This window comes from Chionomys nivalis, chromosome 18 (genome assembly GCF_950005125.1).
Source record: "Chionomys nivalis chromosome 18, mChiNiv1.1, whole genome shotgun sequence".
Lineage (NCBI taxonomy): Eukaryota > Metazoa > Chordata > Mammalia > Rodentia > Cricetidae > Chionomys > Chionomys nivalis.
This window is the reverse complement of record NC_080103.1, coordinates 17,056,075-17,082,926: the sequence shown is the minus strand read 5'-3', so window position 1 is coordinate 17,082,926 and position 26,852 is coordinate 17,056,075. Positions and strand designations below refer to the sequence as shown.

Below are 26,852 nucleotides of genomic sequence, written 5' to 3'. Positions count from 1 at the left end.
GCTCCTTCATTGCCATCGACTCCTAGGTCGCTTGCTCGAAGCAGCCCTGTGAGGTAAGAGAACATCCCTGTCATCATGAGAGGTCAGAGGCAGGAGCCTGACTTTCCACTCCTCATGGAAAGAGGCTAAACAAGCAGCAGAGATGGCAGTGGCTGTAGCAAAGACACCCTACCAGTCTTTCCCATAATGCCTCCAGGGAGAGCCATCTTAACACACCGATTTCTTTCTCAGAATGCCACTGCCTCCCATCACTGCTCCTACAACTGCTGTTCCATGCAGCGGGAAGCTAAGGCGAGGGTCCAGCTCCCTAAATCCTCATCTACCCTACATTCCAGGCAGCTAGGAAGCATCATGGCATGAAACTGCCCTGTTTGGCATGTTCCCACAGTTCTCTGCAGATTTCAGGTCTAAAACTCTTCATTTACCTTGCTTACAAGAGCGCAAGTGAGAAACCTCAGTCCGTTTACATTTCTCCCATGGACAGAGTGAGATACAAAGTTCCCGACAGGCTACCTCCTCCCAGCAAGCATCTCTACTGAGACACACATTCTGAGATCCTATTGCAACGAACACGTATGGGGTCACCAAAGGGCTGAGTTCTCAAGTGTCAGCCAAGTGAGATGGGGGCCTCATATGCTGAGAAGGTCTGAAACAAAAATACGATGTCACTGAAGAAGCAGGTGCCCAGTGTATATGGGCCCAGTGGACACAGTTCACTTGGTCTCTCTGGCAACCATCCTTGCCCTTCTGAAAGAGTAAGTTGGCTTCCCAGGAGATGGGCTCCCTCCAACAGTGTCCAGTGTCCCAGTACAGACAGAGCAACCTAGGAGCTTCTCCACAGCAAACCCCTGTTTGCATGAAAAGATGCAGCTGTCCTCCTGTTTCCACATGAACCTCTCTGTGAAGCTGGAGAGAATCATAGGGAAGTTCCACATGCAACAGATTCCTGCCAGACCTGGCTGTCAGGCTGGCACATCTAAAGCCTCCTGTGGTTCCCAGGACACCTTACCTAAGCTATGGTTTTAAAAGGAGCTGCTGAAGCATCAATTAGCTTATAGCGACATTCTACTTCCAAGATGGCGTTCGTAGAGTCCTTTCTCCCCAGCAGCACACAGACAGACCGGGGACCCACTTAATAAATCTCTTATGTTTTCTAAGTTCTACTTTCCTTGATTTGCAAAAAGAGAACCCTTTGAAATTGCATTTTGATCATTAATGGCTGGGCTTTTTGCACCAGTGAAATGCTACTGGGAAGCAGCTCTCCTGGGGACGCCTTCCCTGATGATCCACCCTTCCTCCTCGGAGTTCACACCCTTCTAGTACGTGTGTAGCGTCATTTCAGTCAGCCAAGGATTAAGAGGTAAAGGCCTATTCGTACAAACTCACTTAAAAATCCTCGTTGGGAAAGGATATACTGGCACGCTCACCAAATCAGTGATCTTGGCAGCAGATGGTCTAATGCAACCTGCTAATCGTCATTTTTTCATCTAGAATTTTTTGTGTCTCTGCAGACATCTCCTTCCCGGCTTTCATTGAATACACCTAATTACAGCCATCACTCAGTCTCCACGATGATTAGTTCCAGGATCCCTCCCGTACCAACCAGTGCATAAAATGGCAACGTATTTGCATATAACCCCACTTACAAACCCCTGTATACTTCAAATCGTCTCATGGTTACCTATAATGTCTAGTACACAAATGGTCTGTAGTTATCAGGCTGTATTATTATTATTAATAATAATTACAATGGCATGAAAACGTCTGTACATGTTCAGAAGAGATGAACTAAAAATAATCTTTGATCTGGGGTTGCTTGAATTTGTAGATGCTGAGCCAATGGACGGGAGTGCCCTAATTCTAAGGGTTGGCTGTATCTACGTGCTTAGAGTTATACGTGAGTCTGAGTTCATGGGAAAGGAAAAGACTACTTGATGCTTTCTCAATAGCAGCAGCAGCAGCTACAGTTAGGAGCTTTATGCATGTCACTCTGCACCTCTGCCGGGAAGGACCTTTTCCTGTTGCCCCAGCCCTCGCCGAGTGGTACATATACTCTACACTCGACACACATACCATCTCAAGAACCTGCTTGATGACAAAGCCCACATTGTAAACTTGTCTTTAAGCCCACCCCAACTGCTCCTCTATCTCCTCACGCTGTCTTCCCTCATCAGGTGGCCTTTGGTCCTCAGCCCCTGTAGTACGCTAACAGCAAGTGTTGGCATGTGCTGTTCTCACCCCTAGTGAGGTCGGCACTGCACTTACACAAGTTCACCACTCACAGCTAAGGAAGCAGAAGTACAGCAAGTGAAAGCTGCACGATTCTAGGGGGTTAACTGGAATCGAGCCAGAGTGTGTACCCCAAACCCCCATGCTACATTTTCAGTAAAGACTCAGAGCAGTGGATTTCTTAGCTAGAAATCTGCCAATGTATAAACGGTAGGGGAATTCTTGAGAAAGGTTCCTGAGGTGTCTTTCTGGGTGTTGTCCCCCAAAAGAACAGGCTAGGGTCTAGAACTCTGGGCCCACCAAACTGGTTGTATGTAAGTCTTCTCCTTTGGAGTTGTGCTCTTCAGGGCTGTGATGATGGTCTATTTTGGTGTCTTGTAGAATGGTTTTGGGAGTCACTGTCCAGACATAGTAGTTAGTCTCTCTCTGTTATCCAGCTAGCATGGTGTCAGGTATGAAGTTAAAAAATATTACCAGAATGAGTCAGAGTGTTTTTAAAGGCAAGCCAGCCCTGGATGTTTAGCAGCAGAACACTTTCCTTCCACATAACCTCCGGCCACAACCAAAGCCAGGCTCTGGGGCTCGGAATTCAGCAGGGAGAGACAGATGCAGCGAGGCTGTGGCTCCTGTTTATGTGGGCACCCCCAGTGGAGAAACCTGCTCACATCCTCTGCTCACAGACATGAGCTCATGTGCTCCAGCCCAGGCTCCAGCTTCCTGAGGCACAGAGGACCACTCCCCACTCTGTGCTCTGAGAAGGAAGACCCCGAGGCATCTGCCCAGCCAGTACACTGGGGCAGACTGGCACAGGAAATCAGATGGGCAGGTTGTTGGATGGGGAGGATGCAGGGGCTTTCCCCAAGAGTTCCCTGGAAGAAACAAGAGTGGAGAAGGTCTAGGAAACCCCAGGTAACCTAAGCCCCTCGCTGCCAGCTCCACCCTTGCCAGCCTCTTCCTTCCTCACCTAAGCAACCAAGGAACACAGAGAGCCTGGGTCAGCCTCCAGGCCTTGGCCTGGGCCCAGAGGGACACTAAAGGGTGTCAGCAGGCAGCACCCGGTCTGGCCTCATTTTCCGTAGCCATCTCTTCCTGCTTTGGCTACTGCCTGCTTCTCCGTCCAGCTTGGACATCTGGTCCAGAGTACTAGGATGGAGACTCCATCTGCATGGATAAAGGCCAGGATGCTAGAAGTGAGACCATCCCTGCAGACACGGGCAATCCTACAAAGCCTGCCCGCCTTCTACCCACAAGCAGGGAGCTATGCACTCACTCTAGGCTGTGTGATTCCTCTTCCCCTTCCCTTCTCTGTGATCCTCCTCATCTTCCCAAGAAATTGGGACTATAAGTAGGTACCGCTGCACCTGGCTGCGGCTTTAAATCTCGAAGAATCAACTACTTAGACACGCTAAGCCTGTTTAGAGCAGCGTTTAACAAAAACGGGCAGTGAGTATGAGCTGATAACTCTGAAACATAGTCTAAAGAAAAATACACACAGCATTTAGGCATAGTGGCCCAGTCCTGTAATCCTGCAGTCCCAGCACATCGGAGGTAGAGGCAGGAGGATCAGGAGTTCAAAGTCATTGTCAGCTAGAGAGTACATTCCAGGCCAGCCTGGTCTACATGAGATCCTGCCTCAAAGAGCCCCCAAAGTCAAACCATACAAGCACCAGCTCCCCTCCCCCAGATCAGATGAGTGAGGATGTGCCCCCCCACCTAGCAGAAAAAAGGGTGGTCCTGTGGGGCTGGAGATGGACAAGTGACCCAGGAGCAGCTCCATGTGTGATGTTTCAGGTATGAGGTGTAAGTCAAGGTCCACAAATATAGCTTTGCGTTCAACCTACAAACATTTGTAGTGATCTATTAACTCCAAAACGTTGAACACATGAAAGCAGGCAAAAGTGGGCTCTGTTTTATGTTGTCATTTAACCAGTGTGACAAAAATCAGGGTTGGGTACTTACCAATCGTGAGCAGGAGGGTGAGATGCTCTACTCAAACATCCCTGCCTTGTTTTCGGAACTAAATCAAGAGGCACACACATGGCCTGAGACTTGAGAGCTGTGTTTTCATGTCATATTTGTGTGGCCGGGTATGTCCAGAATCTTTCTAGGATGACGAACTACGGAAACCTGCTCCAGTGGACTTTAAAATAATGGAGATTTAGTGGGTCACATAACTAAAAGTCCAGGCTAGTGTACTCAGGGCCTCAAATGATATGACCAGAATCCAGCCTATGGCCGTCTGGCCTCAACTTTCTTTCTGTAGCATGTTTCGGCAGGTCTCCTCCCACCATGATCAAATGACCGCCAGAAGCCCTAGGCTTTCAGTTCCAGTGGAACACGCTCTTTCACTTCCACAGAGCCCTTTCCCCTCCTCAGCCTAACAATACCTCTGCCTGTCCCCAACCCACGTATGTGGCCAGTTGCTGTTGGCCTAAGCACTCTTGAGCTAATTGGATTGAGGATGAACGAGCTACCCAGCAGAGCCAGAGGGGTAAACCAGCCCACCAGCGGCCGGACGCCTTCTTCCCATCCTTGATGCTGTGGGGCACGAGTATAGGTTTTGCCACCTTGGCTCCTCGGTCACATCTTCCCTTGCTGTTAGCCCATGGCGAGCAAGAGTAAACAGGCACAGAGTCAGTGCTCAGAAGTTGGAGGACTGGGCTTTTGTAGAAGCAGCGCCAGGCACCACAAGGCAACAAAGGACCAAAAATTACAGACACAGCCATTGGCATCTTCTTCTGGAGCCATGGTTGGTTTCGGCATAAATATACGATGTGGTTCCGGCCAATAGGCTGCAAGAGGGGACTTCTGGGAGAGGACACATGAAGTGAAACTTCCCTTTCCTCCTGCAGATTCTGCTGTGTGAGGACACAGTGCCGGAGTCGCCGCAGGAAGGCAGAGCAGGGTTAAAATACTAGAGAACCGAAGTCCCTGGTAAGAGCTCCAGCTGTATCTGAGCTACACCACTCCCCTCACCTCATCTTCCTCTCTTGGCAGTTGGTGTAGCTGTGGTCCCTCTATCTGAACCTCCTCTCCAGGGACAGCTCCCTCCCATCCCTCCTATTTGGTCCTTCCCGTCTCTTAGCAGTCACCGAGGGAAGCATGGAGGCATGCAGGCAGACATGGTGCTGGAGAAAGAGCTGAGAGTTCTACATCTTGACCCACAGGCATCATTCAGGAAGACACTTTGAGTCACTAGGCCTGGCTTGAGCTTCTGAGATCTCAAAGCCTGCATCCATCCAGTGACATACTTCCTCCCACAGGACCATACCTACTCCAACAAGGCCACACCTTCCAATAGTGCCATTCCCTATGAGCCTATGGGGGACATTTTCTTTCAAACCACCATAGCACCCCAAAACTCTGGGGCATCTCTTCGTTTTGAGTTGCTTGCATGTTAAAACCCCACATCACAAAGTAAGATGCTGACTCCTCAGGGTCCCCTGGACACTCTGAACAGACCAGGGGGCTTCTCCAGAGACAAAGGACGCTTCCTAACTCCTTCAGATGAATCTTAGTTACATTTCCTTGAGGTTTCGTTAAGTAAACAAATCAGTTTTACTGGGGCCTTCTTCTTTCCCCGAGAGAGGAGGAAGAGGCCACAGAGGCACATTCCCCAGGACCGGGTGAAGTGTGGCGGTAGAGAGGCTCAGGGCCCTGTCCCTCAGACCCGACCTTCAGGGACACTGAAGTCACTCACCTACATAGAAATACTCGGGGGACGTGTCCTCCGACGACAGTTCCTTTATGGCTCCTCCGAACCGGAACCATAGTCCAAATGCAATGACTGCCGATCCGGCCAGCTGCAAGAGAAGCAACCGTGTGTTTATTGTGGAGGGGAGGGTGCACATGGAGGCTGGGGAGCAGGCTTTAGGGAGGGGAGGGTGAACACGGAGGCTGGGGAGCAGGCCGCGGGCACAGGGTGCCCAGGCTTGGAGGAGGCTTGGAGGGGTTGCCCCTGTGGAGAGCATTGTTTCTGCTCTTCATGTCTTACTAGGCTTAGAGGTGAAAACATGGGCTCGGTCCCCCACCTCCACGGCCCTGAGTAACTGACTGCCTCTGCCCTGCCTTGATTCCAGTCACAGGGTCTGCTGTGCCATCGGGCTTTCCTGTGCTTATTTGGCACCCACGGGATGAAAGTGCGTGTCAAAACCACTGTTCCAACAACATTCTCCGCGCCAGGCATCTGTCCCTTGCACTGTTGTTTCTTGTGCTGGACTTCCTTACCAACACCTTAGTGAATGGTCACTGTCTCCGGGAGGGGTCACCGAGAACAAGATGAACTCTAAGACCTGAGGGAAGCCACCTTCTAAATTAGAAAAAGCAAAAACACACAACCAAGAAAAAAAAAAAAAAACCAACCTACACTGACACAGTGAGCCGACCTACAGTTCATGACTAAGTTTCCCATTAGAGCTCTGTTCAGAGACTCCTGTGACCCCCTCTTCTTGTTTCCTACATGGTGACCACTGCCCTGCCCCTGTCCAAGCATGGTTTTGCAAGCAAGCAAGCAGGGAAGGAGGACCTTTTTTTTTTTTTTTTTGGTTGTTGTTGCTATTTTGAGTTTCCATGGAAAGCGAGAAAGGAAAAAAAATATTTTTCTGAAAAGGCAGGGTCTGTATGCCATGTGGCTCATGGAGAGGCTGGGTGGCTGGCACAGGCACGGGCTGGGCAGGCTGGGCAGGCTGGCAGCTGGTAGAGTCATCACCAGGTTTCCTCTCCTGAGGCTGAAGCCTGTCGCAAGCTCCATGTCCAAGCTGGCAGCCCTCTGTGTCAATTGCAGGACTGTCCCAACCGCAGGCCGGCAGTTTCCAGCCAAGGGTCTTTCTCTCCAAACACCACTCTTGAATATGGCTGTATCAATCAATTAACAGTTATTTATGGGGAACCTTGGGAGTGCAAAGCACTATGGGGAAGTCAGCAGAGATGTAAAAATAGCATCCTGCCTCTCCAACTCTTCCAGTTAATCCTGGGCCCGAGCCTTTCACCAGACAGGGAGGGTCTGCTCCTATCTGAAAAGAGGAGAGCACCCAAAGATGCTGGAAGAAGATACCAAGGAGGGAATGCAGGGCAGAGGTGTCATAAGGAAATCTCCAGCCAGGGTTAGATCAGAGGCCTTTCTAGGCATGCTCCTTCTCTCCTGTAGTGTTACTTGAGAGGGATCTGGTGCCACCCTGGGAAGGTTACCTCAATATATCTATGAGGGCTTTCCTCCTCTTCACATCCTGTTCCCAAGGCCAAATCCCCGTGTGGCTGGCTTCTTCAGAACTGTGCAGGCCTGCCTTTAGTGAGGGGGAGTGGGTGCCTGGGTTCCACCAGCTGGCTACTCCCGTGTGGAGTAACTAAGGATTCCCAACCCTTAGAGAGAGCACTAATTGGATAATTCACGGGGAAGTTAAAACAGCTGACCTCCACTGACTTTTCGGGCGTTTTAAAGAGGAGGCTGACATGGAAACATGAGATGAGGTCATGCTAAGGCACAGCATTATTTATCTTTGAAGGGTGGAATTCCAAGGGATGGTTCCCTTCTGTCTTCTAAGGGCTCTACATTAATTATACATTAGTCTTCGAGGCTTAAACACATAGATTTTTGGAGGCTTTGCATACTAGCTTTGATGCCCAATATGGGAAATGGAAAGTCTTCTTAGTCTGTGCTTAACTCAGGAAGGTGCCAGTTTTGGGGTCCTGACTGTTACGTGCAGGGAGGAGCATTGTCTTTGGTCAAACCTGTCCCTAGAAATGCCTGGGACGACCTGGGATGAATCTGCCCAGCAAACCTCATAGGCTTCCCTGTTTTCACGTCTCTCTGGTGCCTTAATGGAAAGACAGAGTTTCCAAACACAAAGCAAAATCTATTGACAGAGGCCCTGAGCCCAAACCAGCAGCCACCACACAGACTATGGAGGAGGTGACTAGTCTCAGGGACACCCTACCACGAGGCCACATTTTTGGAATCTCTGAACACAAACTCTAATTTATAGCTGTCTGGATCATCCTCCCAGACAGAATCCATTCGTCTAGTTCTGGCACAGATGTGTTGGAGGCATAATGGAAAATGAAAAGAGAGGTTGCAATTTAGAGCCACTGGGCAATGGGGAAAAAATCTGCGTTTGCTCATCCACACCCCCAACCCCAAACCGCACACGGCTTTCCTCCTTGGGTCAAGGAAACTGTGGCTTAGCTGAATGTCATCGCTGTGTGGCAGGGAATCCTCCCCGAATGCTGTGGGCTGTGCTAGGGATGTGTGGGCGAGGAGCTGGCCAGGGCTTCTGTGATGAGAAGCAGAACGGTCTCTGCTTTGGAAGGAGGCACAGCAGCAACCATGTCACTCTCTGGCCCTTCTGACCACTCCAGTCTTGCCAGGCTCGGGAAAGGCACCGTTTGTTGCACTTGAGGTCGGTGTGTTGCACACTAGAAATTGCTCAGGGGGGAGAAAGAATCACACTAGCTCCAGTCTAGTCAAGAACAAGGGAAGCAGGCTTCCTGTCAGTCACAAGGTTCTTGCTACTGTGTGTATTCCCTATAGCTAGAAGATGCTCTCCCCAGCACTCAGGGGATGCCTTCAAGCCTCCTTAGTCCCAAATTTTAACTCAGTAGGGTCCCACGCCTCCTATGATACACTTCTTTTAATTCCGGTCCATTTGGCGTTTACACACGCTGCATCTGCATTCAGCTGAGCCGAAGCAAGCAAGAAATGAGAGAACCTCCCTCTCACCACTCCCTTCTGCCCCACCTCTATCTCCATAAACTTCTTTTTTCTTCCTTGTACATTTAGTAACAATCAACCACGGTCCAATCCAGGCCAGGTACTGAGCTCCCTAGCAGAGACATGGAAGACACTCGCATGAAGTAAGAGATGCTATAAGATGCAGGAAGCGTGTTGAAGAGGAAGAACACACATCTCTGAGGGAGGGCACAGAGCACACCACGGGCAGGCGGCAGTCATTCCCTTTCTGATTTACACCTTGAAGAATGAGTTGGATTTCCTGGAAGAGTAAAGACCTCGTGGGATGAGAAAGCTTGAAGCAGAAGAACCGCACAGGGAAACGAATCCTTCCTTGCTCCATGCTATCCTGAGTGTTGGGGAGCACACGGCCAGCATCCTGGGAAGCCCCCTGCCCCCTGCAGGGCCCTGAGCTCATCTTTCAGTGTGAGTGGACAGGAGCCTGAACGCTGCTTGGCTGTCAGACACAGTGAGCAGTCACAGATGAATGTTCAGGTGACTGAGGATCATGGAGAGACGCCAAGGAGGGGCACGGCGACCCAGGAAGGCCAGTGAGAATCATTGCGACAGGGAAGGAAGAGTGCTGGGTCCTCTTCTCCCTCCAGGGAAAGGATTACTGTCAGTGAACCTAGCAGAATTCTAAGAAGTGCTGTTGTTTTTGCATGAATGGACTTTTCTTTTGATATTGTTCATCTATTTTGTGTTGTGTGTGTGTGTGTTGTGGGGGGTCATGCACCTGCCACAGCGAGTGTGTGGAGGTCAAAGGACAACTTATGGAAGTCCTGCCACCATGTGGGATTGGACTCAGATCATCAGACTTGCTGGCAGATGCCCTCCCCCGCTGAGCCGCCTCACTGGCCCGGGGAATGGATTTTCATACAGCAGAGTGAGGGAGCTGAGCCTTGGCGGTAATTACTAAAAACGAATGAATAAAACCACTAAACCCAAAAGCCAACAAACAAAAACCTTAGCGGAGCATCCATGAGGATCTAGGCAGCAAGGATTCAGAGGGAAGGACCAATGAGCACTTCTGGAGTTTTCCAGGTCCCGCAGAGAAGCCACTGGTTGAGAATCTATTCAAGGCCAGCCTATCCCAGACCGGACGACTAGGTGCGCACTGAGAAAGCATGGTAGTCATTCTTTTCTTGTGGGCCAGCTGTATACATGGCATTCCAGAAATGCAGCGGGAAAGCTGGGTGTGATAGTGTGTACCTGTAATTCCAGGATTTAGGAGGCTAAAGCGGGAGGATTACTGGGAGTTATGTAACCAGCCTGGGTTATGTAACTAAGTGCTAGCCAGCCGGGATACATTGCAAATACTAGGCCAGCCTGGACTACATGGCAAATACTAGGCCAGCCTTGGCTCCATGGCAAAACCCTGTTCTAAAAACAGCAACAAAAAAGTTAAAAGAGCCAGAGGTGATGGCATACAGTTTGATTTCAGCACATGTGAGTCAGAGGCCAGTCTGGTCTACATGCTGAGTTCTAGACCAGCCAGAGGTGAGATTTTATCTTAACTAGGAACAAGACCATCAAAAAGAAGGAAGAAAGAAAATGTTATAAGACGGGGGAGTCTTGGGGAGCCAAGGGAGCCTACTGCACAAGCGTGCACAAAGTAGAAGGGGAAAATGGGGGCTAGAACAGTGCAAAGGACAGACAGGGCCACAGAACCCGCCACTAAACAGGAGAACCACGGATATTGTCATGGACAAGTTATTTCAACACTACCCCTGATCTAGAGAGCATGCAGGACACAGGAAACTGCCAAGATGTCTTTAGAGAAGACAGTTTATGGACTAAACCTCAGCGACAAAAAGAATGGAAGACCAGGTATAAACTATCTTGAAGCAAAGCAGATGGACAGAGAGTTTCTACCAGGTAACAACTGTCTGCAAAATACAAGGCGTTCAGCTTGAGGCAGGGCCGCTCACACGGGGCCGCTCACTCACACGGGGTCTCCCACTCGCACGCACAGGGCCGCGCACACAGGGCGCTCGCATGGGGCCACTCGCGCACTCCGGTTCCTGCACTTGTTTCCCCTTTCAGGCATTGCTGATGAAATGCCCCATCTTTCCTTTTCTCTCAGTTATGAGTTGTGAACAAGAGAGGTCCATCCAGCTGCGGGGAGGGAGGTAGTTCTGAGATGCAGAGTGAAGACTTTAGTCCGTGCGCTTGTCTTCCAGAATGCCTGCTTTCCCCTCCTGGACACAAGCCACTTTCACAGCAAGGAGCAAATGTGTGCTACCATTCAGCTCTCTGCTGATGGAACCCAGCAGAGAGGATCCTTTCTGGGCCAAAAGCATCCCGGGGGAGTTCTAGCCAAGCATGCGTGCTTATACCCTGGTGGGAAACAATGCCTGAGCCAGGCTGCCTGTCTTTTCTCACTTGGGGGCATCTGCTTTGCCTGCTTCATGGCCAGAGTGTTCTTCTGCACTGCCCACAGCAGGCTGACTCCCCCTTTCTCTCAGCTCTCAGGTCACTTCCTTGGGGAAGCCTATCCTGGCCTAGATATGTGTGTTGTTTCATAGCTCACATAACTATTGCTATTTCAATATTTCTGGGTTTTAAAGGCCTGAGCTCTGTGAGAGCAGGGACAGCTCTCCGTTGCTGGACGCTAAGCATTTTCCTCTCAGCCTTGCAGAGTGAGCTGAGGTGGGGGAGGGGAGGCTGAGGCACCACTCAGTCAGCTGTGGAATGGTCTGTGTTCTTCTCAAACCCACATGATGAAGGCTACTCTCAGCACGAAGGGTTTTGGAGATAGGACCTTTGGCGCGCGTGCACGTGTGTGTGAGTGTGAGTGTGATGTGCATGCGTGCACTTGTAATCAGAGTTAGGTGAAATCATGAGGGGGGCCCTCATGGTGGGGCAGTATCTTTATAGGAAGTGACATCAGAAAGCCTGCTATCGAGAAGACAATCCTCTGGAAGCTGGAAGTGCTGGCTCCTGACCTCAGAGTTTAGCCTCCATAACACGTGTACGCAAACCTAACTCAATTTCTGTCATCTAAGCTACCCATTCTCGACTTTTGTGGTTGCCGTTGTTCATATTTTGGTTTGTTTCGAGACAGGGTCTCACTATGTAGCTCAGACTGGCCTCAAACTTGCGATCCTTCTGCCCCAGCCTTTTTTGCTGGGGTTACTGATAGTTGCCGCCATGGTCCCCTCTAACCCACATCTCTTCCTCTTCCACTTCCCCGTCCTCTTCCATTGCCTTCCCTGTCTCTCCCTCTACCCCCTCCCCTTTTCCTCTCCTTCTTCCTTTTTCTGGGGTTGGGATTGAACCCAGGGCCAGGTGCTTCTTCTGTGTGTTGGCCAGGACCAAGGGCTGACAGGAGTCTCTGGAAACGACCACTCTCAACGACTCAAGAGGCACTTTGCAAAGTACTAGTTTTAAATCTCCCTGCGCCTGGGAAACACAGTGGCTGCGATTCAGATACAGCTTTGGAGGCACTCAGTAAAACACCCGCCCACAGAAAAAGAAACCACCAGCAGCCACAGCATGGGCTATCAGGTTTCCTAAGCCTTCAGGGATGTGTGCTGAGAGCCACACATGGTCACAAAGAATAAACCTGCACGCACCTCTTCCTTGCCAAGGTATGCACACTGCATGTGGCTACCATAACGCAGACACACATGCTGCCCTTTAGTGCGAGAGGAACAAAACCAGCCCTATGTCCTTGCTTTCCCAGGGTGAACGCTCTGCGCACATAAACACAGCCCTTCTGCTACTCTCTTTTTGGGATGAAGCCACATAAAGTTGAAATTGAGGCTTCTATCCTAGAGTCTCCATTAAATGCTTTTGTGGTGGCAATTCACGTCCTAGATGGAGTCCTAATGAGTCCTCAGGACGCCTGATCCGATTGAGGCCCCATTATGCCTCCAGGAAGGGAGCGCTGCCTCAGCCTTGCAGTAGGCAGATGTCACAAGCATATTTGCTTGGAAGAGGACACTAATTTGCTTCAAGTGGGAAACTGGCTCCTAAGACTTTCTCCATATTATGTAGTGAAAGCAAGGCCAGGATTCAGATGGCACTGTCTCAGAAGCAAGGGTTTTATCAGAAAAAGCACAAGGGCCGAATATCATCTGACATTCACACCAAACGACCCCCAAAGGACCTAGTTGCCCTGTTCTTGACGTCAGGACCAGGAGGAAGGACTGCTGCGGCAGCAGATGGTGACAGGGCTGTCTGGAAATGCCTGGAGACTCCCGGGACACCAGTGTTTGTGATCTGCCCTCTTATTCCTTCATAAGGGCGAGCTTGTGCTTCCTTCAGGTAAGAGAATATTTTCAAATGATTTATTTATCCACTGTGTGTGCAGGTATGCGTATGTGAGAGTGCACATGTGCGCTGCATATGTGACTGCATATGGGGGAGAGAGGGCAACACGCTGGCTCTCATCTTCCACCCCGTGGGAGCCAGGGCTGGAACTCAGGTCAGGGTGGAACTTAGCAGCAAGCCCCTTTACCCACTGAGCTGCCCCGTGAATGTACCTCACGGTGACTCAGTGTTTATTCTCTATGCTGCAGTTCAAACTTTGATAGGATCAGAAGTGTTCTGTTCTCTGGAAAGAGCACTTGGACTGCGTATTTGTGACAAGCACGCCCTTCTCTGTTTGCTGAAGTTGGTTATGACGTGAACTTGAGTGGGTCATCTGACCTTGCTGGGAGGCCGCTGACAAGGGCAGTGGGGCGGGGGGCAGAAGTTTCAGGGGAAAGAGAAGAACCTGGGGAAAGAAGCTGGCCCACAAAGAGGGTGCTGACCTTCTGTTGATGTCTGTGGACAGTGTGGGGTGTGCCGTGTTTATTCAGTGCACGCATGCAATGCCTTGGGTTGAAGGAAGTGGGGCAGGGGGGAGAGCAGACTAGGGAACGGAGAGAATTTGGAGGAAGGCGATGACTTTGTCGTTGTCCTATACAGTGAAACAAAGTTCCAGGCCACTGGCTAATGCCAGGAAGCAGATGTCTTCATCAGGGAAGATCATACAGACCCAGAACTAACACTCGAATCTACTAAGCCGCAGCTTGAGTTGAACTCCCCTGCCTTTTCTCACCCAGGGCTGAGCTGTTTTCGCTAAGGTCTCTGGAGTTTGCCCCTCCCTGTAGCACCCACTGGGTCTCCTCTTTGTCCTCTGCATGCACAAACACTGATCTTGGCAACCACAGCAACTGATGTCATTTCTCGACCGTCCTGAGCTTTACATAAGCAGAGAGGGGTCGCTAGCTGGCGTCTACGTGCTTGCCTGTCATTCTTCAAGGAGGTTGAGAGGATGACTTTGGATGATAAGTAGGATCCTTTTTTTTTTTTTGAAGATTTATATTATTATTGTTAATGGTGTGTATCCATTTGTGTGTGTGCTCAGGTACAGAGACACACCCTCATGAGTGCAGGTGCCCACGGAGGCCAGAAAAGAGTGCCAGACCGGAGTCACAAGCAGTCATGACTTTCCCAGTGTGGGTGCTGGGAAGCAAAAGACCCTCTGCGAGAGCAGTATATGCTCATTGGACCATCACTCAGTAACTAGGATGCTTAAATACGGACTAGTAATTAGTGCTCTTTATCCAGTTTTTCATGATTACAGTGAGAAACAGTGGCACAAGGTAAGTGCTATGTGCAGAATTCAGATTGGAGCAGGGTAGACAGCACAAAACCTAGGCTGGTGCTCTCTAGACAGTTCCCCTAGGATTAATTTTCTTTGAACCTGCTTTGAAGTCATAAAGACCTGTACCAGTCCATTCCAGAATGAAGAGGCATCGTGCAGTCTTCTATGCAACCTACCTCCCCGGCCCTTGCTGTACTCCTTGGGGCTTTACCCTCCCTGTTCAGTTACACACACACACACACACACACGTATGCACGCATGCACGCACACACATGTACACACGTGCATATACATGCACACACGTCATACACATAATACACACACTACACACACAACACACACATGCACACATACACCACACACATCATACACACACCGCACACACATGCTCACACACACCACACACATCATATATACACACATCACACACATGCACACATGCACTCACACGCACACACTCACATGCACACACACACATTTATTAGCCGACTCTTTTCATTCACCTTTACTATAAAGGGCACACTTGGCACACTTTAGGAATGCCTGTTTTTCTAGAAATGTTCTCTTTCGAGTGTTCAGACTGACTAGTGATGCCCATAGGCAGGACAATAAGCACATCCACCTACACAAACCATAGTGTATGAAGAGGAGGCAGAACCAAGGGATTCTAAGCAGGAGGGTCCAGACCCTGGATAAGACACCAACTTCTCTAACCCTGGGATCACCTGTCTACAGGGGTGGGGACGGAGAGTAAGAGCCTTCCGAGGTCTGCCACACACTTAGAGCTGTGGGTGCCCGCACTTGGCCTTCTCATGTGGATGGACTCCCTGATCCTTGCAGACTGAAAGCTCAGCCTTCGAGAAGGCTCCCCCACCATGGTACCGAAATTTCTGCCACTGCTTTCCAGTTGTCATTGACTGTACTCTCCTGACTCTGGCTGACAGCTGGGCTTCCCTTCAGCTTTTAAAACCACACCAGAAAGCTGGTGCCCTTCAGAGGCAATGGATCCAGTTCTTTAAGTTTAGTTCATTTAAGAGCTAGAATGAACTAGAAAAGAAAGTCGAGCTACTAGACAGAGAGTGAGGATGCGCAGGCTGCTGTTGGCGACGGGGACGTCCTCCAGCGAGAGGTGGGCAGAGGACTAAGTTGTTAGAGTGCTTGTTCAGCAAGGACAAAGATCTGGGTTTGATTCCCAGAACTCACGGAAAGAAAGCTAGTTGTGGTGGCTCACCCTTGTAATCCCAGTGCTGAGGAGGCAGAAACAGGTGGATCCCTGGAGCTCGCTGGTCAGCCAGTCTAGCCTAGCCTACTTGGTGAGCTCCGGGCCAGAGAGAGAAAGACCTTGCCAAAAAATAAATAAATAAATAAATACGAAAAAAGAAAAGGAATAATACCTGAGGTTGTCTACACCTGTTGATGTATTCATACAAGGGCACACACAGACACAAAAGGGAGTTCCCAGCTTTGTAAACAGTTGCCATCTGTGCCGTCCTGTATCGTAGCCCCTGGGCACCAACCGCTACTGAGTACTCGGAATGCAATAAGTGGGACTGAGGACAAGAATGTTACGTTCTGTTTAATTTTTAGTCTGAACAGCCCCATGTTCTCGGCAGCAGGGCCACCATCGAGGATGAGCAGGTGTAGAGGTCACTTGTCCACTCACCTCGGCATACACCTTCTCTCCCTGTTCGTCTGGGGACTCAGGAAGGCTCAGGACAAAGATGCCGGTGTTCCAGCTAGAGACCCAGATCTGCTGCGGGCCAGTTCTGTGTCCTGGACAAGTCTCTGTTTCTATTTCCTCAGGTGTAACTTGTGGATAAGAGCTACTGCTTTGCAGGGCTCTGGTGAGGCCTGAAGGGGTTAACAGGAGGCTGTGCTCACAAAAGCATAGCACAGGCCTTATACTTGGGCAGGGCAATTGCCCTTCAAGCGGCTGATACAGAAATTAATTTTTTAAACGGTCTCTTTAAAAAAAAAACAACAAAACAACACTGGCCTCTTTGTGGAGCTTTCCTCAATTTCCATCCAGTTTGCACCTGCATTAAACTCCTCCCCCTCTCCCGTTTCTGCCACTCGCGGGGGTATTTTTATGCCTCTCCTGTCCAGAATTTCTAGAATGCTTCAGGACTGAACCTGGCACTGGATACAATCACTTTGATCGTAGACTGTATTTTTCCATGCCGACAGAGCTTTCGTTTCGTTGAGACAAGGTCTTGTTATGTAGCTCAAACAGGTCTTGAACCAGATAATCCTCCTGCCTCAGCCTTCTGCATGCTGGCGTGTGAGCCATCACGCCTGATTCTAGTAGTTTTCCATTTCTTTTGGTGCGTGTACGCCCATGTGTGTGTGCCTGGTGCCTCTTTATTTCTGTCTTATCCCCACCCCCTTCAACCTGAGGCAAGGTCTCTCATTGAATCTGGAGCTAGGACAGCAGCTAGCGAGTCCTAGTGATCTTCCTGTCGCCAGTGCTGGGGGACAGGAGCAAGCCAGCACCATGCTCAGCTTTTTACAAAGGTTCTGGGGAATGGAGCAGGGTCCTACCCACTGAGCCATCTCCCCAGCCCTCGAGTGTTTTTCCTTACACTTTGTACTCCGCATCCCAGCACATTAATAATGTGAGAAGGTGGGAATGAGGAAGCCTTGGGCATTCTATCTACTGTGCCTTTCAGCTTCCATACTTGAAAACAGGGCTAATTAAACTATTGTGAAAATTAAGAATAAAAAGACCATGAAGATAGAGGGTGCTGATAATTCATTATTGGATGAGGTCATGCATGTGGAAGCATTTTGTATGCATGGTCACGTATGCATAGTAATTAGTGTTGCTGGTTTTCCTCTCAATGGAAGTGGAGGATGGTGAGACAGGCAGGCCAGAGCAACTCTGCTTACCTGGACGATGGCTTCCAGCCTGCTGGATGTTTCCATCTCAAGCCCACCCTCCTTCATCTCCTAGAGAGCCTAACACAGCTTGCCTCGGTCAGGGCAGAGTCCCTAGCTTTAGCAAGGAGAACGAGCCTGTAGTGCAGGCTCTGTGGATGTTGGGCTGGACGGTAGAGAGTGATCTAGAATAGCACTGTGGAACGCAATGCATGGTGGCCATTCAGGACTGCCAAGTGTTACTGCAGAAGAACCCTTAAGACAAAAATGATAAAGTGGTGACCAGAAGCAAAAACCATGAAAAGCAAGCCCTGGGGAAGGGTCGCCCTGCCATCCAGAAACAAGGCTCTCCAAGCTCTTGAGACCACATCTCAAACAAGGGCCCTCCAAGTGTCTTTAGAGCCCCAGCCAGTGTCACCTGGGAACTTGTTATAGATACAGACCTACTAATTCAGAATACAGAGTTGGGTAAGGTCTCCCATTCACACTGTAGTAAGAGTGGCACTGACCACCAAAGCCTGGACCCATCTCCTTCCCTTGGTCTCTCCCTGAAAGCACAGAAGCATGGCAGATACCTAGCCGTTCTGCTCTGGGGTAAGTGCACAGGAATTTTTATCTAGAACCCTCCTAACTCTCTCAGGTGCCGATAGAGTAGAAGAGAGGACACTGGTTTATAACAGTCCTTGCCTCCGAGGTGCGAAGATTGGACTGGGGATGAACTATCATCAAAGATAACCTGGAAGCTAGGGAAAGATAATACGGGGTTGGCTTTAGTCTTTGACTCGGTCACAGGGCAGGGTGTCAGGCAGGCATCTCGCCCATGCCTGCTGAGTGACTGAATCGTAGGCGGAGGACTCCGAGTTTCCCAGAAGCTGTAAGACATCAGATACGGCACTTGCATACTTCCTCCTCTTTCCTCGAGGAGCCCCCTGGATCACAGGCCCTGTCGTTCTACCTGTGCTCTACTATATGAATTCCGCCATCACTAACAGATCTCAGGTTTCTGAGCATGTACCATGTCCACGCAGGACTTTACATATATTAACTTGCTCTCTCTTTTTTTTCCCCCTGAGACAAGGTCTCATCTCACTGTGTAGCTCTGGTTGTTCTGAAACTCACTCTGTAGACTAAACTGGCATTGAACTCCCAGAGATCCACCTGCCTCTGCCTCCCAAGTGCTGGGATTATTAGCTTGTCTTGTCTGCACGAAGATCACAGGGTGACTTGATTATTTGCTCATTTTACAAGCGAGAAAATGGAGGCTCAAAGAGGCCAAACAACTGAACCCAGCCCCCAAGGCGGTGAGACCTATAGAGCCAGGAATAAATTTTGGCCGTGTGGTACCAGAATCCATTTTTCAGGCTTTCTGGATTTGAATCGCCATACTGCACACACCTGCCTAAGATCTACCACATCGCTAGAACTCTAGCTCTGGCCTGTCCAGACTGATCTTGCTGTGCCCTCTTGGCTTCTTCCAGCTTCCCTCGGTCCCTCTGGTGCACAGGAGGGAATGCTGACCACTGCTCCTGCCTTCCCACTTTAGCAGAAACCAGCAGTGCGGGTTATGGCTGTCTGGGAGACTCTAAAGTCTCTCTTTCTCCACCCCCTCCACCATCCTGTCTAACAAGGGGCTCTGCACTTGCTGTTGAAATGTGTGGGAGGGAGCAGGAGCTATAAGCTTGCTGGAGTCAAACAACTTTCACCCTCCCTCCCCCACTCCAGCAAAAGAGACAGTCTTTCAGAAGCACCTAGTGGGTATCACCAAGTGAAAACCCAAAGTTGCCTCAGTCACGGTGAGGAAGAAAGGACGCCACCTTCCCACTCGCCATATATGGCATGTGAGTTTTTGCCAGGAACAGCCTTGCTTCCTGTTGGACACAACCCTGAACAGCCCAGAGCAGCACAATGATAGGAAAACGCTGAGCAGACAACAATAAACCAAGGAATAAACAGTGCCTAGGCTTTTCTTCAAACCAGCATATGTGGCCGGGTGGGTTGTAGTGTTTTATTTATATTGCTATGCAACAGAGGGGAAGAACAAACAAAGGTGATTTCAGCACTGCCAGGGCTCCCAGCACTGTGACTGTAGTCCCTGAAGTCAGACCCGGTAAAGGCAGGGCAGACACCAACGGTCAGATCAGAAGTTAATGTAGTCAGGCCAGGGACCGGGCTTTAACTTTGGGTTTTAAAGCATCCATCACTCAGTGTGAGTGCAGCTGAGTTCCCTGGACCAGGGAGCTTTGTGCTGGTTCTGAAAGGCCTGGCTGAATGTTTAGTAGTCTAGAAACACAGCTGAGGGGAATGTGAAGTCAGCTGCCTAGATGAGGCTCCAAAGGGATCTGTGAATCCCAGACCACAAAGCACATTCTACCGCTTCCCTGCCTGCCTCCTGGAGGTCAGCTTCCAGCAGGACAGGAAGCATTGTCATTGGAGGGGGGGGGAAGGGAAGCGGGGACCCCATCCCTCGAAAGGTGGTTGGAGATGCTCAAGTCACAGCTGAAGTTTTCCTTCCAGGGAAAGCTCCACAGTCAAGAAAGAAACTTTAGAAGCCAGGGCAGAGCTTCTGTGGAATCAGGTTCCCTTAGTGACAGAAAGTCAGGTGTATGAATAATTTATCCCGTACAATCGACTTCCCCAAGTTGTTAGCTGTTTCAGTATGGCCCTTTCACTTTACCAAGAAGGCTCCCTGCACCTGCTGCTCACTCACGGTCTCGCCTCTCCCTGGGAGCCGCTGGGTCCTCCTAACTCTTTCCTGGACCCAGTTTGTGAGAGCAAAGTTAGACATCTACACAGCAAACAGGTAGAGAGAGGCCAGCTCTCCGATAAAGTTGTCGATTGATGTCTAAAAGTCAGGAAGGCCGTTCACATCCCGGTGTCTAACCTGAAGCTTCATTAATTCAGTCTATGGAGAGTTAGTGCCTCCTATGTGCAGGATGCCATTCTGGGTGCTGAGGGGAATGGCTCTGAAAACAACGGGAGGAGGAGTTCTTTGTTCCCAGGGAGAAGAAAACTTTAGTGGGGAGGATGCCCAAGTATGAGTTAAGAGGGTAATGTATAGTGACCCACCAAACCCGTCAAATGCCAGCACTCGGCACACATACATAGTCTGCCAATAGTGAGGTGTCAGGAGGAAGACAGTTACTATTTATTGGATGCTTCCTGTGTGCTAGGCAGTTAGGAATAAAAATAAGAAACCACTTTAAGCCCCTACTATGTAGGACTGCCATAGGAAGGTGGGATCAGGGACTTCACACATTTTCTTTCTGTCATAGCTCTGTCCCTCCGATTGTACAGATGAGCAAACTCGTCCTGGAAGTGGGACTAGCTTGCTCAGGCGCACCCCTTCTGTCTGAGCACACATGCAATGCTTTGGATCTCTGCACTCAGGCCCCACGAACTTGTCACTCAGAGGTCTCACAGTTCTTTGTTCTGTGCCTCAGCTGGTGGCTTGCCTTGGCCCACCCCCATCCTCCCAGCTCTTCAGGGGTTGAACGCCAATGTCTCTCAGGAGAAGTTTTTAGGTTTCTCATTGATACTGGGGTCCCTTCTCTGAACTCTGTACTTAGATCACACATAGGAAGAGCCACCTCTAACTCTGACAGACTCTCAGACCTCACTGGACTCTTGCTCCTCTTCCTTGATGTGTTTATGGCCAGTGTTGGGAAACGTGCCACTTGGTCACGCTCTGCCTCACTTTATTCTTGGCCAGCATGCACTGCTCTCGTCAGCTCAGCTCAAGTAGCATCTTTGAGAACAGTGCTTTAAGCTAATAGACACCATCTATCTAGCAACTGTTTACAGTGGTTCTGAACCATGCCTGTAGGGGTAGGGTTACCTGGATGGTCTTTTAGGATAGCTTGCTGGGCCCTGCTCCCCCACCTCGCCACAGTGTCTGATTCAGTAAGTCTGGCTTGAGGTGAGAATGCCCATTTCTGAAAAATCCCAAGGGAACACAGATGCTGTTGACCCAGGAGCCACACTCTGGGGACTGCAGCTTTAACGGGATCCCCCACAGGGTTAAGAGGGAGTAGACAGCTTCAGAGTTCTGTCTCTGCCATTCAATAGCTGTGTGACCTATTTGAGTCTCTGTGTCTTCACATCTTAAAGTGGGGGTGAGCCACTTGCACATGAGCACTGTAGTGAGAAAGGGGTGCAAAGACAGATGTAGGGTGCCTAGCACTGTCCCTGACCCACTGCAAATGCTCCATACATCTGGGGAAGCTGGCACAAGTGAGCATTAAACCTAGCCTGAGATTTCACTCCAGGGCTCACACAGAGCTCTGAATCTGTACCAGTGAGAAGGAAGGGTGTCAGCGTGGCACGGTCTCTATAATTAACAGCTTTTGAAATTAAGCCAGACTTCTAAAAACAAATACAACACAAGAGTACTTGAAAATACTTCTTCCTGGAGTGTGACATATGCAAATGCCCAGGTGTACAAAAGCTATGTGTATTTTTAAAATTCAGGCGAAGCCCCCAGGTACCTCCTCCAAACTGTCCATTGCTGACCCATGTTGGTCTTGACCACGTGGTCTCTGAAGAGTTTGGAGCTGCTGGAGTCACCCAGGCTAATGGGTTGGAGCCCACCTTTCAATAATTAATTACTTATTGTCCAGACAACCTCCTCAGAGCACAGGGGATCACCATGGCTTCCAGTCCAGTAATTTCAAAGCATCGCTGTTCTTGCTGTTACCCACTTCCCCCAAAACAAGACTCGCGTCTCCCCTCAGGGTCTGTCTGAGCAGCTACACTGGCTAGTGTTCTATTAAGGGAAGGCCAGTAGGGACTGTGCAGAAAGGACCTCTGACGGTTCTCCAGGGCCTGGGAGAGAGTATTCCAGGGATGGTCCACTCCTAACCATGCCCTGCTAACACAGGAGACTGGAGCCAGGACCCTTTCTCTTTCTGTCTCTCTGCATCTCTAACTGGGGACTGTTGCCAGGTCTATGCCACCCTGAAAAGTTGAATGAGCTCATTTCAGGAGTACTGGTTGTAGGCAGGGATCCTGGGGGATGCTGCTGCCCTTCCCAAGCCCCTCCATTCTCCAACAGCATTCTCATAGAACAGCACCCACCACTATATCCAGCAGTACCCCCCCCAATGCCCAAGAAAAGGACGATCATCCCCCACTCCCTAAATTTTCGCTACTGTCCGTATTTTCCCAACAAACCACCAGAGCCAGGCGGTGTGTCCGCACACTCTTGGAATGGGGCGCCACCCCAGGCAGCCGCAGGGTAGGGATTTCCCTCCCGGTACCCTGACCGGGCAGCACGGCTCCCCCGCCCCCACCCCGAGCAGGCAGCGCGCGAAGGGGGTGTGTGTGTCTAGCGGGCTGCAGGAAGCGCCTGCCACCAGGGCCCCAGCCCTCGGGATGAAGGGGCCCGCTGGGTCCCCGCACCTGGCGCCACCCGCCGGGCGATGCCACCGAGGATGATGGCTCCTCTCGGGGAAGCACGGCACCGTGTCTTCTCACTGGCTCTGGTGGCTCAAGCTTCTCTCTGCCCTTTCCCCCTCCATCCGTCCCCTCCCTCTTTGTCTCCTTAGCGCCTCTGGAACACCCTGCCTTCCCCCAGGGCCCAACTCTATTGCGGTCACCTCCCTGGGGACCCCGGCCCCCTAGCTGGCCCGCCGGTTCGGGTCTCACCCAGAACAGCAGGTTGAAGCCGAGCAGCAGATACTTGATGCACCGCAGACCCCCGCGAAAGCGCCCCATATTGCGACCCCGGCAGCGGGCTCCCGATTCCCCAGGCCCGCGCCGAGCCCCGGGAGCGGCGGGCGCCGGCGGGAGGGGCGGGGCGGGTTGGAAGGGGCGTGACCTGTGGGCGTGGCTTGCGGGCGGGGACCCGGGACGCGAGCGGCCAGTTGGCCTGGGATGGGGAGTCCAAGGGTGGAGATCCGGGTCCCGGAGGTGGCACCACCTTTCTCCGCGCCGAAGGGTGCGGAATCCTGTAGCTATCCGAGCATCTGTGCGAGAGCAGCGCCCACCCGTGAAGCGGGGTCCATTTAGTCAGCGCCGGGTGCCCAGACACCTTTGAGGCCCGCGGTCATGGTTGAGGTTGAAGTTATTCTCTGTGGCTATGAAAGCATAAGAAGGTGATTTCAGGTGGTAAAGCTAAGAAGGACCTGAAGCCGGTAGACCCAGTGGCGAGGCGCCAGGCAGAGGAACCAGGGCTGCGGTTAATCAGAGTCCTCCAAGCGCGGAGGCCGCTGCTGGGTACCCTCCTTCCCGTCGCTGCGTTCCTAGAGGACTCTTACCTTAATAGGCAAGAACTGGGAGAAGGCGCACCAGGCGGCGGCCCTGAGTCCTGACACTGCTCCACACTCGGCCCAGCCCAGCCGGCCAGGCCAGCAAGGGGGAGTCAGACTTCCCACATCCTACCGGCTTTGGCAGACCTTGATAGCACTCCAAATTCTCGGGGTCTAGATTGAGATGTGTAGATGGGGGTGGGGCGGGTTCTGTTTTGCTTTGTTTTTGTTAAGTTAGGTTACTGGTGAGAAGGCGGCACCCACTCCGGTTGACTAAGTGTCGTGCGTCTACAATATGTGGTGTCAGACGGCACGGGGGAGACAGGGAAGTGTAGAATCAGGGAGCTGGTGCATTAATTTAGCAACACTCGAAGTGCCAATTATAGGCCAGGCATAGTAGCAAGCCCCAGGGACAACAGAAGAAGCCAGGCACGATCTGTCAGCAAATTATCTGAGCATGGTGGGTGCATTAGGTGCTGGGTGAGAACCTGGTGTCTGCCTTGACTAAGGAAGGCTTTCCTAGGAAGAGAGGCCTGGCCCTGATTTGTAAAAAGAGTCCCAGCAGAGAGAGGAGGAGGTGGGGGAGGGAGGGGTAGGTGGGAGACAGAGGGAGGAAGCACAGCCTAGCTCAGGAGCAGGTTTCAGAGAGATAGCCAAAGTAAGGGGAAGCGGGAGGGCACCAGAGCAAACCGCAGTGGGCAGGTGGTCCACTAATGTGCCACGCTGCCCCATGGTCCTTGTGCCTTTCTTTCCTATCTCAATACGGAGATTGCAGTACCTGTTTTAAAAGAGTTGTGAAGCTCAAGGAGTGAATATATGTAAAGCGCCCAGATCAGTGAGGGGCGTGGCCAGGACCTCACGACCAGGTCAGTCTCCACCATGTTACCCACTCGGCCTATATCAAACCTCCATCTTTGAATAGCTAGTGAATTTTGTTTATGAAAATGAGAAGAAAAATGAAAGTGCTGATTCTGGTAGTCACAGTGAACTGGAGACAAAGATAGAAGCCATTAGTATGCAGAGGGGAAGCCTCAATTTCAGTCACACAGTCTCTATCTGTCACCTCTGTTTTGCTCTGAAAGAGGAACGAAATCAGTGAGTAGTCCCCACTACCCAGTAGGCATCCAGTAAATCATCAGGGAGCAGTGAGATGGTATACTGTCGTGTTGTATCATATTGTTGAGTTTTATGTCTCTAAGATTTAGAGATTATATATTCTGTCATTTCTGGGAACAGAACTTCTATTATGCTATATAATAAATCTACTGTTCTTCCATGCTGTAAGCCTCGTGCGTTTGTTAGAGGCGTTTCATCATGTGCCTCCTATAACACTCTTAGATCTGCAGTATACACTCAACCCGTATCTTAGCGACTTTTCCTGTTGTTGTGACAGAATAGCCCGACAAAAGCAAAGGAAGAAGAGAAAGGGCTCACGTTAAGTCATAGTCCAGGGATGTGGCCCATCACGGTGGAAGTCACGGCGGCAGGAATTTGAGGCACGTTGTCTACACCGTATTCACAGTCAAGAAACGGAGAGTTATGAGTGCTTGGGCTTACCCCAGGCTCTCAAGCCAGGGAATGGTGCTACCCACAGTGGGTGCCCTTCTCATCCAATCAAGCTGCTCCCTCTCATGCTTGTCTAGAGACATTGTCTCCGGTGACTCTAGGGCTCATCAAACCTTTGAGTGAGATTAATCCTATCAGTTCCCTTCACAAAGTTAGGTCTTAGGCTGCTTGGCAGGACTAGCTTTAGATAAGGGAGTCAGCTCTCCTCTCCTTAAGGCAAACCCATTTCCCTTGTAGCTCAGAAAATCAACTGGCAGGCATTGTTACTAACGGGAGGGGAGCGGTGGCTCCTGAGGACCAGTTGGTCTCTCTTCTCATGGTTCCTGCATGTGGATCTTTTACTTGAAGTTTCTGTGTCCTTCTTGGTGCCAGGCTGGGGACAGATCCAACACTAAAGACAACAAAGCATAACACAGAAAAAAAAAATCTAGATTGTAGATGACATTTCTCTATCATCCAGTCAGCCAATTCTAAAGTCACTTTTAAGTCTACTTTTATTTTTTTTTAAATCTCCCTCCTTCTCTCCCCCCTCACTCTGTGTGTACGTGTGTCTGTGTGTATGTATATATGTATGTGCAGGTATCCTCAGAGGCCAGAAGAGAGTGTTATAGCCCCTAAAACTGGAGTTACAGGTGGTTGTGAGTCACCTGACATGGGTGCCAGGAACAGAATTCAGGTCCTGTGGCTATGCATGCAGCAAACACTTTTAACCACTAGTCATTTCTCCAGCTCGACTCTGGATTTTAGTACTGTGTGTGGACCACATGTCTTTGCGGTTGAGAGCATCCTAGCTAATGACACATTTCAAGATGCATTATTATATCCAAGTAAAGGATTACTTTAAGTGTCAACACAAGGACATTAGCCTTTAAACTAATCATCAGAGCCATCATTTCTGTCTTCTCTTGAACCCAGACATGGTGCCTGGCCATGGTGCTCTAACATACTGGGACTATGAAGGACGATAACGAGAACTGCAGACTTGCCTACTAGAACCCTATCACACTGTGGGGTCAGCAACACCACATCCCTACTTCCATCTTTCTTGCTAGGTAAGAAAAATCCCTGCTTGTGTTGAACTCTATGTCTGTTACTGGGAGCTGAGGTGGTCCCACCTGATAGAGGGAAGACAATAAATTCAGTTTTGAATCTGCGGAGTTTTGGATCTGGTGGGAGCTATGATTGGGATACTGGAGGGAGGTGACAGTTCACCAACCACCAGTTTTAACTTTTCTCAGACCTGTGATAAAATAATTATGAAAAATACTTCCTTTTGCACATTCCCTGCAATATTTTATTATGAGTATTTTCAGATGCACAGCAAAGTTGTGCGGTAAACACCATATTATCGTTGCCTAGATTCCCCAGCAAATATCCTACTTTGGTTCCATTACTATCTGTATAGCTGTCTCCTTGGTAACCCCTTACTTATTCTGCATTCCAAGTGTTTCCCCCAAACTCTAGCATAAATGACATTAGAGTCCAAACATTTGCTTATGTTTTGTTTTTTCCCCTAATAAAATTAACCTCCACAAAGTGTTTAGACTTTAGGTATACTATTTGATAGCACTCAGCAAATATCCAAACCCTATCAGGGCATCGAGCATTGCCA

General features: G+C 50.3%; 1 protein-coding gene across 1 annotated transcript in view; it reads right to left on the bottom strand.

The window, feature by feature from the left end:
* Tspan2 (tetraspanin 2) overlaps nt 1-23,215 on the bottom strand; it is a 39,861-nt gene extending 16,646 nt beyond the window's left edge. The window contains exons 1-2 of the mRNA XM_057794239.1: nt 23,073-23,215; nt 5,930-6,032 (exon numbers count right to left, since the gene is read on the bottom strand). Of these exons, the coding sequence (XP_057650222.1) occupies nt 5,930-6,032; nt 23,073-23,141 (172 nt within the window). The 5' untranslated portion in view covers nt 23,142-23,215. The remainder of the gene's footprint in view (nt 1-5,929; nt 6,033-23,072) is intronic.
* Nucleotides 23,216-26,852: the final 3,637 nt, after the last annotated feature.